The sequence below is a fragment of the Limulus polyphemus genome, unplaced genomic scaffold (assembly GCF_000517525.1).
Source record: "Limulus polyphemus unplaced genomic scaffold, Limulus_polyphemus-2.1.2 Scaffold329, whole genome shotgun sequence".
In the NCBI taxonomy this organism is placed as follows: domain Eukaryota; kingdom Metazoa; phylum Arthropoda; class Merostomata; order Xiphosura; family Limulidae; genus Limulus; species Limulus polyphemus.
Genome location: NW_013665939.1, coordinates 646970 through 658038, shown reverse-complemented (window position 1 = coordinate 658038; position 11069 = coordinate 646970). Strand labels below are relative to the sequence as shown.

Genomic DNA, 11069 nt, shown 5'->3' with positions numbered 1-11069 from the left:
CAAACGTTTCGAAATACACTTAATACAGCTTCAGCGAAATTTGAAAATAATGTTATAGTAACATAATTATCCGCACTATTTGAAACAATCGAATAAATGTAAAAAATAAGAAAGTACAGATTAAACAGATTATCTGAGTTGTAGTGTCTTTACAATCGTGCGAGGGTTGAAAGTTAGATTTCAAAGTCATGAGTCATACTTAACGTCAACTTGTTCTCATGTTTTCAAGCATTCAGGAATATAAATAGTTACTAAGGTCAAACGACTAATTGTTTTTACATATTGTTGGATAAACAAGACTGTTTAGTTTAAAAGTTATAATTTAGTTTATTTAGTGATTTAATAGTTAATGATTATTTAGTTTTCTTGACAAGAGTGTTGAAGGTTGATTGTTTTAAAAGCGATAGTTATGACAAGTTTCGTTACTTAACTCGGTACGAGTCATACGTTGTGTATGCAGTTTAATTATTGTACTAGGCTTTAGTAATATTATGACGTCATCTTACTCGAAGCTTCCACGTTTTTCTAGTTATGTGTAATATTCTTGCTATTAAAGGATAGAGATTTCTAGATTATTCTGTCTCGTGTTATAATTATGTGCAGATACAGAAATGAACTAAAGAAAGCAAGTTCAGTGAGTACTAATTAGACAAATCTAAACTTAGTACTTGGCAGTTTAGTAATTAAGTTAAGTTAGTGAAAGTGAAGATTGTTAGTTTGGCCTTAGCGGGCGATATTTTAAAGTGAGTTTCACAGTGGTATTGTAATAACAGAGATAAAGGAGAATAATTTCTTTTGTAAAAGGGTGTTCTAAAGTAATTGAACCCACCTGTGTGGACTTTGATGAAAAGGAGACAACTGTATAAAATTCTCGATACAAATGTGGTAATCCAAGGGGTAACGTAAGTGAATCTATCGCAATAAGAAACAGAGTAGAGAAAAATAATTCGTGTTGTCAATTGAGTTTTATAGTAACTGAACTAGCCTGTGTGGACTTTTGACATGAAAAGGGAATTATTTAAAGCTTTAGATACAATTTTGATAACCACTAGTGAAACAAACTTTTGTACATACGTTTGACTTGTTTTGAATATATTGTTTTAAAACAAGTGGATTGTGAGCTGTCCGTTTATTGTTGAAATTTATCGCCAACAATTCACAGACACCTACTGTAAAGAATTCCAGCCCTTCATACCCAAAACCTGACACACACACACACACACACACATACTCATATATATCTATATACGTTTTCACTAGTCAATAAGAATGACAAATTGGGCTAAGTAGTCCACAATTGTTCACAAATTGGGCTAAATATCACGCGGTTCTTTACACGATGGGTTACGTTAACATAACTGTTCATGTGTGGGACTTTGCTACACACAATTCTTCACAGATTGGGCTAAGCAACACACAATTCTTAACAGACTAGGCTACACAACACATGATCCTTCACAAATTGGGCTAAACAACACACAATTATTCACAGGTTGGGCAACATAACATATGATTCTTCACAGGTTGGGCTACGCTACATGCAATTCTTAACAGTTGTGCTGCATTAGGCACGATCCTCATAGGCTTGACAACACAATTTTTCATATATTGGTTAAACTACACAAAACCACTACGTACTAATGTGGGTTGCTGCACGCCCTCAACAATCCGTGAGAAATCTTATGAAGCAGTCACTTCATGCTTTTCTTTCAAGACTTTGTTTTCATTCGAAAGCAAAATGTGTTCATGTTATTGCCTGATATAAATCAGTTCATTATAAACATACAGCGTTCTTCATACATTAAAAATATACTAGTAGTTAATGTAAACGAACCACGTTTATACTGGAAGGGCTACTGACAGATACTGTAAGTAAACTACGTGTTCTTTGTCAAGAGTAAGGTTAATATGGATATGGCAACTGAGGGGAGGACGGTTTGTGATTTGATGAAAACTAAGGTCACATTATGTCACAAACACATCGAGGTAGTTATTTAAAGTCAATGTTTCGTACTTATTTAAATTGTTCTTAGATTGTTATAATATACGTTGTCCATAATTTTCTTATGAGGTGAAGATTTGTTATTTTGATAAAAAATGTTCTAATGTTCTATGATGTAACAAAAACTCCGTAGAGCTATTATATCGTGTTCAGGATATGTAAAATACGGCGTCTAGACAGGCCAACTGAGGGAGTGGGGAGGTCGAGGATGTTTCCCCGGGGTGTGCCGCCTGTCAGGGAGCCCAAGAGAGTGTCGAAGATGTATATGGAATGTATCAAATCAGTACGGAACGTTTAAACAAACATTAACCCGCGCCTTCAATTACTTGCGTGTATTTCCAAAAACTATTTAACGAAATCACTGTAGGACGAATCGTACAGATGAAGAGCGATTAACCCTTTGTAATTAGTATTGGTTTGTTTTACCCACTTTGTTTGTTACTTTGCTAACAAATTTTCACCTTGAACTATGCAACATTGTTAACACACAATATACATCCTGGATCGTGCAACTTTGTCAACATATACTCAACACACACGCACATATGCAACAGTCATATGACTTTCTAATAATCCGCTGGGTTTGGGGAGGGGATTATAGAAAATATAGAGTACGTCCCTGACTGGGAATAAATATTTTTTGATAGTTCTATAGAAAATAGAAGTCCATTCTCATAAAGTTTGTGCCATACAATTCTGATTCAGTGCCATAAATAACGTCGTGTTTAGAAGCTGCTGCCTCAAACTCTTATCAATCTCTTATCCATAAGAATGCTTACAATATGTGGCTGCATATTTTATATAATCCTCACTTTCTAACTCACTGTCTCATCCATCAGTACACTTGCAGTATAAATCTGCATATTTTGAATGATCCCCACTTTCCAACTCACTGTCTCATCCATCAGTACATTTGCAGTAAAAATCTGCATATTTTATATAATCCTCACTTTCTAACTCACTGTCTCATCCATCAGTACACTTGCAGTATAAATCTGCATATTTTGAATGATCCTCACTTTCCAACTCACTGTCTCATCCATCAGTACATTTGCAGTAAAAATCTGCATATTTTGTGAAATCCACACTTTCTAACTCACTGTCTCATCCATCAGTACATTTGCAGTAAAAATCTGCATATTTTATATAGTTCTCACTTTCTAACTCAACGTCTTATTGATCAGGATACTTATTCGCAGTAAATATTTGTATATTTTCTATAATCTTCTTTCTAACTCAGCATCTTATCCATCAGGATACTTGCAGTAAATATCTATATATTTTACACAATTTTCACTTTCTAACTCAATATCTTACCCTTCACGATAATTACACTATATACCTGTATATTTTATATAATTCTCTCTTTTTAATTCAAAATCTTATTCATCAGAATACTTACTCGCAGTAAATATCTGTATTTTTTATATAATTCTCACTTTCTAACTCAACCTATTATATTTGGTAATAAATAGGGTATACAGCTTTACTGAACACACGACGCACATTACTCATCTTGTCCTTTTGTTGCTGAAAACAATAATAACGGTTCTGCTCTGATACTGTGTAAAAAAGAATCAATTGAAAAAAATGCAAAGTCTTTTTTTTCTTTTTGAAACTGTATTAAAATGTAAAAATAATTCTGAGCAGTAAAAGTCAGAGGTAAAATCCGTATATGTTAATTGGTGAAGACCATATAGCTTATTTTGTATAAGTCTAGAAGTTCATCATTTTCAACTTAGTGAATCCATAAACTGATAATTTTAAACAATAATTTATAAAATTATGTCTTTCATTTACTGATTACTGTTGTTTCTAGATATACGTATAACAACTTTTAATTGTCTATATAATGAATAACTGCGTAATCTTATTTATACCAAGAAACCTAGGGTTGCACAAGTTAAAACATGCCTTTTTGGTAATACTTTGTTTGTTTTTGAATTTCGCGCAAAGCTACACGAGGGCTAACTGCGCTAGCCGTCCCTAATTTAGCAGTGTAAGACTAAAGGAAAAGCAGCTAGTCATCACCACCCACCGCCAACTCTTGGGCTACTCTTTTACCAACGAATAGTGGGATTGACCGTCACATTATAACGCCCCCACGGCTGAAAGGGCGAGCATGTTTGGTGGGACGAGGATTCGACCCCGCGACACTCAGATTGCGAGTCGAGCACCTTATCCACCTGGCCATGTCGGGCCAGGTAATACTTTAAGAGTAAATTACTTAGTTTACCTGAGCTTCAAAAAGTGTAAACTGAACCTAAGCAAATTCCGAGCAGCAAAACACACCAGAAAACATGCGAACGCAAGAATGTTTAGACTGATGTATGTTTTATAACCTGGAAACTCGAGCGTTTCCGGATGGTTAGGAAGATCTTAGCTTCCGAAAGTGTCAAAGTTATTGGGGTTCTTATTTTCTGATTAATTTTATTTATTTATTTTTGTCATGCGTGGTTATTAGTATCACAATTGCGTTTTAAATCAATAACAATTATACAATGTAATAAAAATAACAACGTGGAACTTGTTAATCCGTGGTAATTTTTATATGGTGCTAGTTCTCACTATTGGTCGGTCTGTCAGCCATTTTACATAAAATCTTACATTTCAGTTGATGTTACAGTTAAGTAGTACTATTTCTACAGTGTATCAGTGCAACAGATCTTTTCAAAATGGTGCCCAATTCTACGGAGTCCCTGAGCGAGGCAATAATTCAGTTGTGTCCAGTCCTCCTTTTACAGCAGCGAACCAAAGAATGTGATGCTGGAAAAGTTAATTCTTCTCGACCTTCCACCGCAGCTAGTAAGTCAGTAGTTTTATTGTATTTTGAGGGTTCTATTCAGAATGTGAAAATATCGTTTTTAAGAGCTGTTATTAGTTTGTATTTGTGTTGTCCCAAACCACCAGTAGGTTAAAACTTCATTCTAAATATATATATATATAAATATAAATAGTATTACTTGTCTCAAATTTGGAAACGTCATCCTATTTGTTTCCGTAACTAAAGTTTACAAGCTTTGGTGTTTATGTCACCATGGTTACAAACTGTTACCAGTTTATAAACTTCACTCTTTATGTTTCCACAATTACTGTTGGCCATCGATTTATACAACTCGTTTATTTTGTTACTCCCTCTACAGTCTGGGGCTTTGGAATCCTTTTCGTTACCCTGATTAGTTGCTGTGCGCTCGGAGGAATGATCCTTCTGCCTCTAATGAACAATCACTTGTACCATAACTTTATCACACTATTTGAAGGGTTAGCAGTGGGAAGTTTAGTAAGCAGCGCCGTCTTTCATCTCATTCCGCAGGTGATGTTTAATGTTTTATTCTGGATTATCTTAGTTTTATATTTCATCTCTCAGATAGAGATTATCTATTTTTATTTACCAATATCTATCTGATTCTGGTAGATAAGATAACGTTTCACCAAGTTACGGTTAACAACGTTCTTAAGGGTTTTATGCAAATTTAGGATAGAAAACGAATTGTGTGTTTCAATAAATGCGTAAGATCCTTTAACAAATTAACCATCATCAATAGATATGTGAACTCTTTCTAAACCTAAGCATACATAAAGGGTGATTTTGCCAGTTAACAGACAAGGTGTTTAATATTGTATTAAGTTAATAAGCTTTTTAATGTCGTTTGTATCCGTTATTTAGTCTTTCGGAATTCTTAAAAATGATCCTCACCATTCCTACTTGTGGAGAGCTTTGATCATCTTCTGTGGAATTTATCTTTTTTTCCTTACTGAAAGATTCATGAAGTTCATCAACAAAGCCAAAACAGTAAGAAACAGTAATCTAGCTATCTATTTTTAAAGGTAGAATATCATATATATGCTTTTTTAGAACTGCAACGCTTCAGTGGACGTATTAACTGTCTTCGTTAAATGTTCAAAAACATAGAATGTAGAGGTAATTTAGTGTTGATCTTTATATTTACTGAGTTTTCAGTATTTTTTTTTAAATTTTTATTCAGCGATAACAGTCCTGACACAATGTATAATATGTAATATTATAGCAGTGGGAAGTTTAGTAAGCAGCGCTCTCTTTCATCTTATTCCGCAGATGATATTTAATGTTTTATTGTGGATTATTTTAGTTGCCTGTTTCATCTCTTAGACATAGATTATTTATTTTTCGTTAGAAATATTTATCTGATTATATATTACAGAGTATATAGCATGTAACATATATATATGTATACACATATAAATGATTGCCCTTTATTGAATTCATTCTAATGTATACTATCATTTAACTGAAAAGTATTAGAGTAAACGTTTTAGGGTGTTGAAGAGAAATGTTTATATTTTTGTTCGTGAAATAAAAATATTTTAAAGTATTTGAATACTGAGCCACAATATTTTAATGTATTTTTTATGACTGACTAGTCCATTATTTTGAGCCAAGTGACATTGAAGTAGTTAATGATAATCATAACACAGGCCTGTGTATTTAAACTTCATAAAAGTGTTGGTTTAGTTTTAATAACGGATTGTCCATAATTCAGCTACGCAGATGTCGAAAATAAAATTCATTTTTTTTTCTATCATGTAAGAATTTTTCACAAATCTGAAAAAAACAACAACTCTTACTTAGGTCAAATTTACAACCAATTTACCACAAATATAACAGAATATGTTTGGGTCATTTACACAACCTCTTGTTGCCATAGCGACGAATAAATAATATTGAAAAGAAAAAATAATGCCAAAGTGCACGCACAAACAAATACTATCCAGAAATGACACGTCATGCAGCCTGTTAACCGTTTCTCGTGGGTTCTAAAACGATCGATAAGACTCTCACGTCGCGATCGGTCTAGAGAAATCTATAGCCAGTGGTTGTCAACATTTTAAGCATAACAAAATCTGACCCGATTTCACTGAAAATGATCCACTTATGTAAAAGTACATGTGACTTTTTTTGAAAAATATGTACATGATGTAGAAAAATTGATATACTTTTCGGATTCAGCGTGCGAGAATTACTGTAGAACATGTAAAAATTTAAAGACAATAAAACCATCGCAGGCCTGTGTAATTTATGATAATTTTTAATTCAGATTTATATAAAATTTTGGATTAAAGAAACGAAAAGTGAAGAAATCAACGACTCGTGGAATGGAATCTAATATAAATACGTCAGTGACCACATCAGACAGTGTTACAGCTTTCGGTGGTAATATAGCGACGGTTGCGGTATCTAACGTCAATATCAAGAGTATAAACTCTGTGGACCCTGAAAACTCCGAAGTTGTAATTAAAGAAAAAAACAATGGAATTTTGGGAAATGAAAATATATTGGTAAGTTTTGGTGGTTAATGAGACATTTTAGATTATTTTTGATGTTAAGATGATCCGTTCTTATGTTGATTTCTGTTAATTAATGGGTCAAGGTATCACTTCCGCTTTTCGATCGCCACAATTTGCTGGTTTATGTCACTAGATGGCAAATAATGGTTGGAGACGGCTTGAATGGGTAATGAAGAAAAACTTTAATATAAGTTTAACATAACAGCAAATGTACAACATTTCGACAAGGTTTTGTCATCATCAGGTGATGTTATGTTAAACTTATATTAAAATTTTCTTCATTACCCACTGAAGCCGTCTCCAACCATTATTAGTCTCAAAGTGGGTTCCTCATCATCGAATATGAATTCATCACTAGATGGCAGTTCTTCTGGATGATTGCTTGAATCTTAACTTTATCATAAAAAAAGCAATGCTGAGGCAACAGTAATTAGATATTTATATGTTTGTCACTAGCTAGCAACGTTGGTGAAATATAAGCACCCTATGACAGCTGTGCTTGTATACTGATTATACTCTAACATTTTTGTAACCGATTTAGAGTTTTACATGAGATTGACATGAATTACGTTTTCTTTTAAGTAATTATTGTGATATTTTTAGCGTTTTATTATATCTTATGTTTTAGATAGATTCATTTGTAATCTTAATGTAGATGTCATCCCTCCTTTCTTCAATTCCACGGCTCTTGGTGTGCGATATTATAATTCATTACTGAACGGATGTGTTAAATAATATTATTTTCTACTAGTGTGATAACAAAGTTACTTTAAAGATTTCAGCAAGTTTTAACAGCTAAAGAGTACGCCGTTTATTTTCACTCAACACTAGGATTCTGTACAGTTTCATGGAAAATGTACTTCTGATAAATGTTTTGTATCCAAAACGTGGTGCAGTTAACGGTTTCATGTTATGAAATATGTGCATATCTTCTTCTTTTTAACATTTCTCACTTAGTCAGTATTTACTGATTAGTATAAAAGCCCGTCAAAAATGATGGGAAACCAAAGCCTACCAAATCTGAACCCTCCAATATGCATTTGCAACTTTGCTGCCCGTTAACATACATAAGGAAAATAGAGAAATCATGAAAAATATATCCTTTACCTAAGGAGTGTAAACATGCTACATATTGGTGCCTTTGGACAAAAGATTAAAACATTTTATGACCATGTGATTACATACACACCTGTTCTTCTTCTTCTGAGAAAAAATCGTCCTCTTCCTTACTGATAATTGATATCTTCAGTCTGTTTTAACAAAGGTTTTTCGTAATAATTCCCAAGCATAGATTTGCGCTAATTTTTTACTTATTTTTCACAGGAGTCGTCCTAGCATTCCTATTCTGATCCTACCTAGCTTGACGTCATAATGATGTGGTGTCACACACATAACGCCATACCTGATCTGATCCTGGGAACTTCCTTCTGACAGGCTTTTATATAACAGAAAAAGTTCCAAAATTTAGGAGCTATTTACGCCTATTAAATTCAGATAAAATGAGAACGGGCAATCAAAAGAGGAAGTATTATAGGGAAAAAAGTGGAATTGGACTCGTGTAACTCACGAAATTCGGAGAAATAGAGCATGACCGACTGACTGACCGACCGAAACTTGGCTTATATACAGTATATATATAGATATATATTGATATTTTAAAAGTTTTCGCTTTGCAGTTAAGCTATTTTATTTAAACAATATCTTATCGTTAGAGCTTTCTTACTTTAATTCCAGCTAATATATCGTGATTTCGTCTATCATCACCATGATAATCAAATTTGTGGCCTTTCCCTATTTTTAACTCTTTTAAGATCATTATCACCACCGACAAATTCACAATGCTAACATATGCTGTATAGTGTCTTTTGGAACCCCACTTATTACTGTCAGGTACAATGATTCACATGTGTCATAAGAGTTTTAGCATCAACTTTTCGAACGCCATATTCAAAAAATAATGTTATAATTATTTTTTGAATTATCTTCACCATTTTAAGTCCCAGATTCATTATATATATGTGTGTGTTTTAACTCTATCAGGATTATTCATGCAGCTTCTGGCTTCAAATCCTTTATGCGTGTTGTAACCATTTCAGGCTTAAGCTCTCGGTTATGAGATCCAGATTCCATACATATCGTCACCGTGATAAGCAAATTTATGGCCCATATATATATTTTAAATCTTTCAGGATCATCACCACGACCATCATATCCACACTGAGGAGGGTAGAGTTATCGGAACCATAGCTTGGATGATCATCTTTGGGGATGGATTACATAACTTTATAGACGGACTTTCTATCGGAGCAGCTTTCACTGACAGTATCCTCTCAGGCATTAGTATATCTGTAGCAGTATTCTGTGAAGAGTTGCCTCATGAACTAGGTGAGAACATCTCCTGGTGCAGAACATGATCAATAATAATGGGTGATCGAAATTTGATAAACATTTGTTGAAAAATGTTTAACATTGACAAGCAATACTTATGATAGGTTTTACTTAAAATTAATATGATAGAAATTTTCCATTTTCGTCCAGTCTTAAAACACATGCTTACTCCATGTTGTAGAAATGTTCGTACAGATGAAGGAGAAACTTTCATGCGCCTTTTAGTTATTATTTGCAAGTATTGTGTTAAATCAAATATTTGTAGATATACTCTTTAGATTTACTTTAAAGGAACATAAAGATTTATTAAACATTACAAGTAAGTTTGTTTTATTACGTGAAAAATCACCCAATTGAGAATAGCATAGCCAAACAAATCAAAAGCGTAACTAGAAGTACCATAGGCTATATATCAGATCAGTGAAAGTTCTAACTCAGAAATTCAAAAGAAGACTCCACTATAAGGAGGTTAAAGGAATAAACAGACGTACTTTTTCATAAAACTGGGCTTCGACTCCGATTTAATGAATCTAAAACGCGTATTAAAGTGAAATATATGTTTCATATCAAACATAAGAAAAAATATCATGCAGCTTATAAAGTGCCCCCTATAACGTTTCTGTATTTATCACAACACACTGTATATTGATAAAGAGCATTTATTTTTCAGGAAATTTTGCACATGTACTGATTGCGTTATTACGTTTTTTTTGTCTATATTTTATCAAAATCCGTGCTTTTAAAGAATATGGCTACCCTAATGAGGCTATAATTTCACTGCACAAATTTCAGCAAAATTTCTTTAGACATATGTGTTAAATGTCAGGGCAAAACGTGTTTGTTTCAAAAATGTTACCAATATACCGAGTATTTGAATGTTATGTGCATATCAACCAAGTCTTTTCTTCTTCTTTTTTTTTAAGGAGATTTTGCCATTCTTCTGAGTGCGGGAATGACTATGCGTCAGGCTGTGTTTTATAATTTTCTCTCCGCGTGCACCTGCTATCTCGGGCTTCTCTTTGGAATCCTCTTGGGTGATTTCACGGAAGGAACACCTCACATCTTTGCTCTTGCTGGCGGAATGTTTTTATATATCTCTTTAGTAGACATGGTAAGTGATTTTGGTACATTACTCAAGCTGCTATTATTATTGTAGTTGAATAGAGCGATGATGGGAAGTATATCATAAGGCGGTTTATGTCCATAAGTCTGTTTGTTTGCCTATGACCAACTACTTTCAATTTCCCGATCTTTTTAATTTAATCACCACGAATCTTTAAGGAGTTACTGAATAGCTACCTTTTCTCTAGTCCAGTGTTTCTCAGTCGGACTTACCAGATGACACCCCCCCCCG

General features: G+C 33.6%; 1 protein-coding gene across 1 annotated transcript in view; it reads left to right on the top strand.

The window, feature by feature from the left end:
• Positions 1–11069, top strand: part of LOC106457426 (zinc transporter ZIP8-like) — a 23550-nt gene that overhangs the window by 7843 nt on the left and 4638 nt on the right. The window contains exons 2-7 of the mRNA XM_022383353.1: positions 4651–4807; positions 5146–5315; positions 5670–5795; positions 7103–7318; positions 9517–9712; positions 10639–10826. Coding sequence (XP_022239061.1) covers positions 4651–4807; positions 5146–5315; positions 5670–5795; positions 7103–7318; positions 9517–9712; positions 10639–10826 — 1053 coding nt within the window. The remainder of the gene's footprint in view (positions 1–4650; positions 4808–5145; positions 5316–5669; positions 5796–7102; positions 7319–9516; positions 9713–10638; positions 10827–11069) is intronic.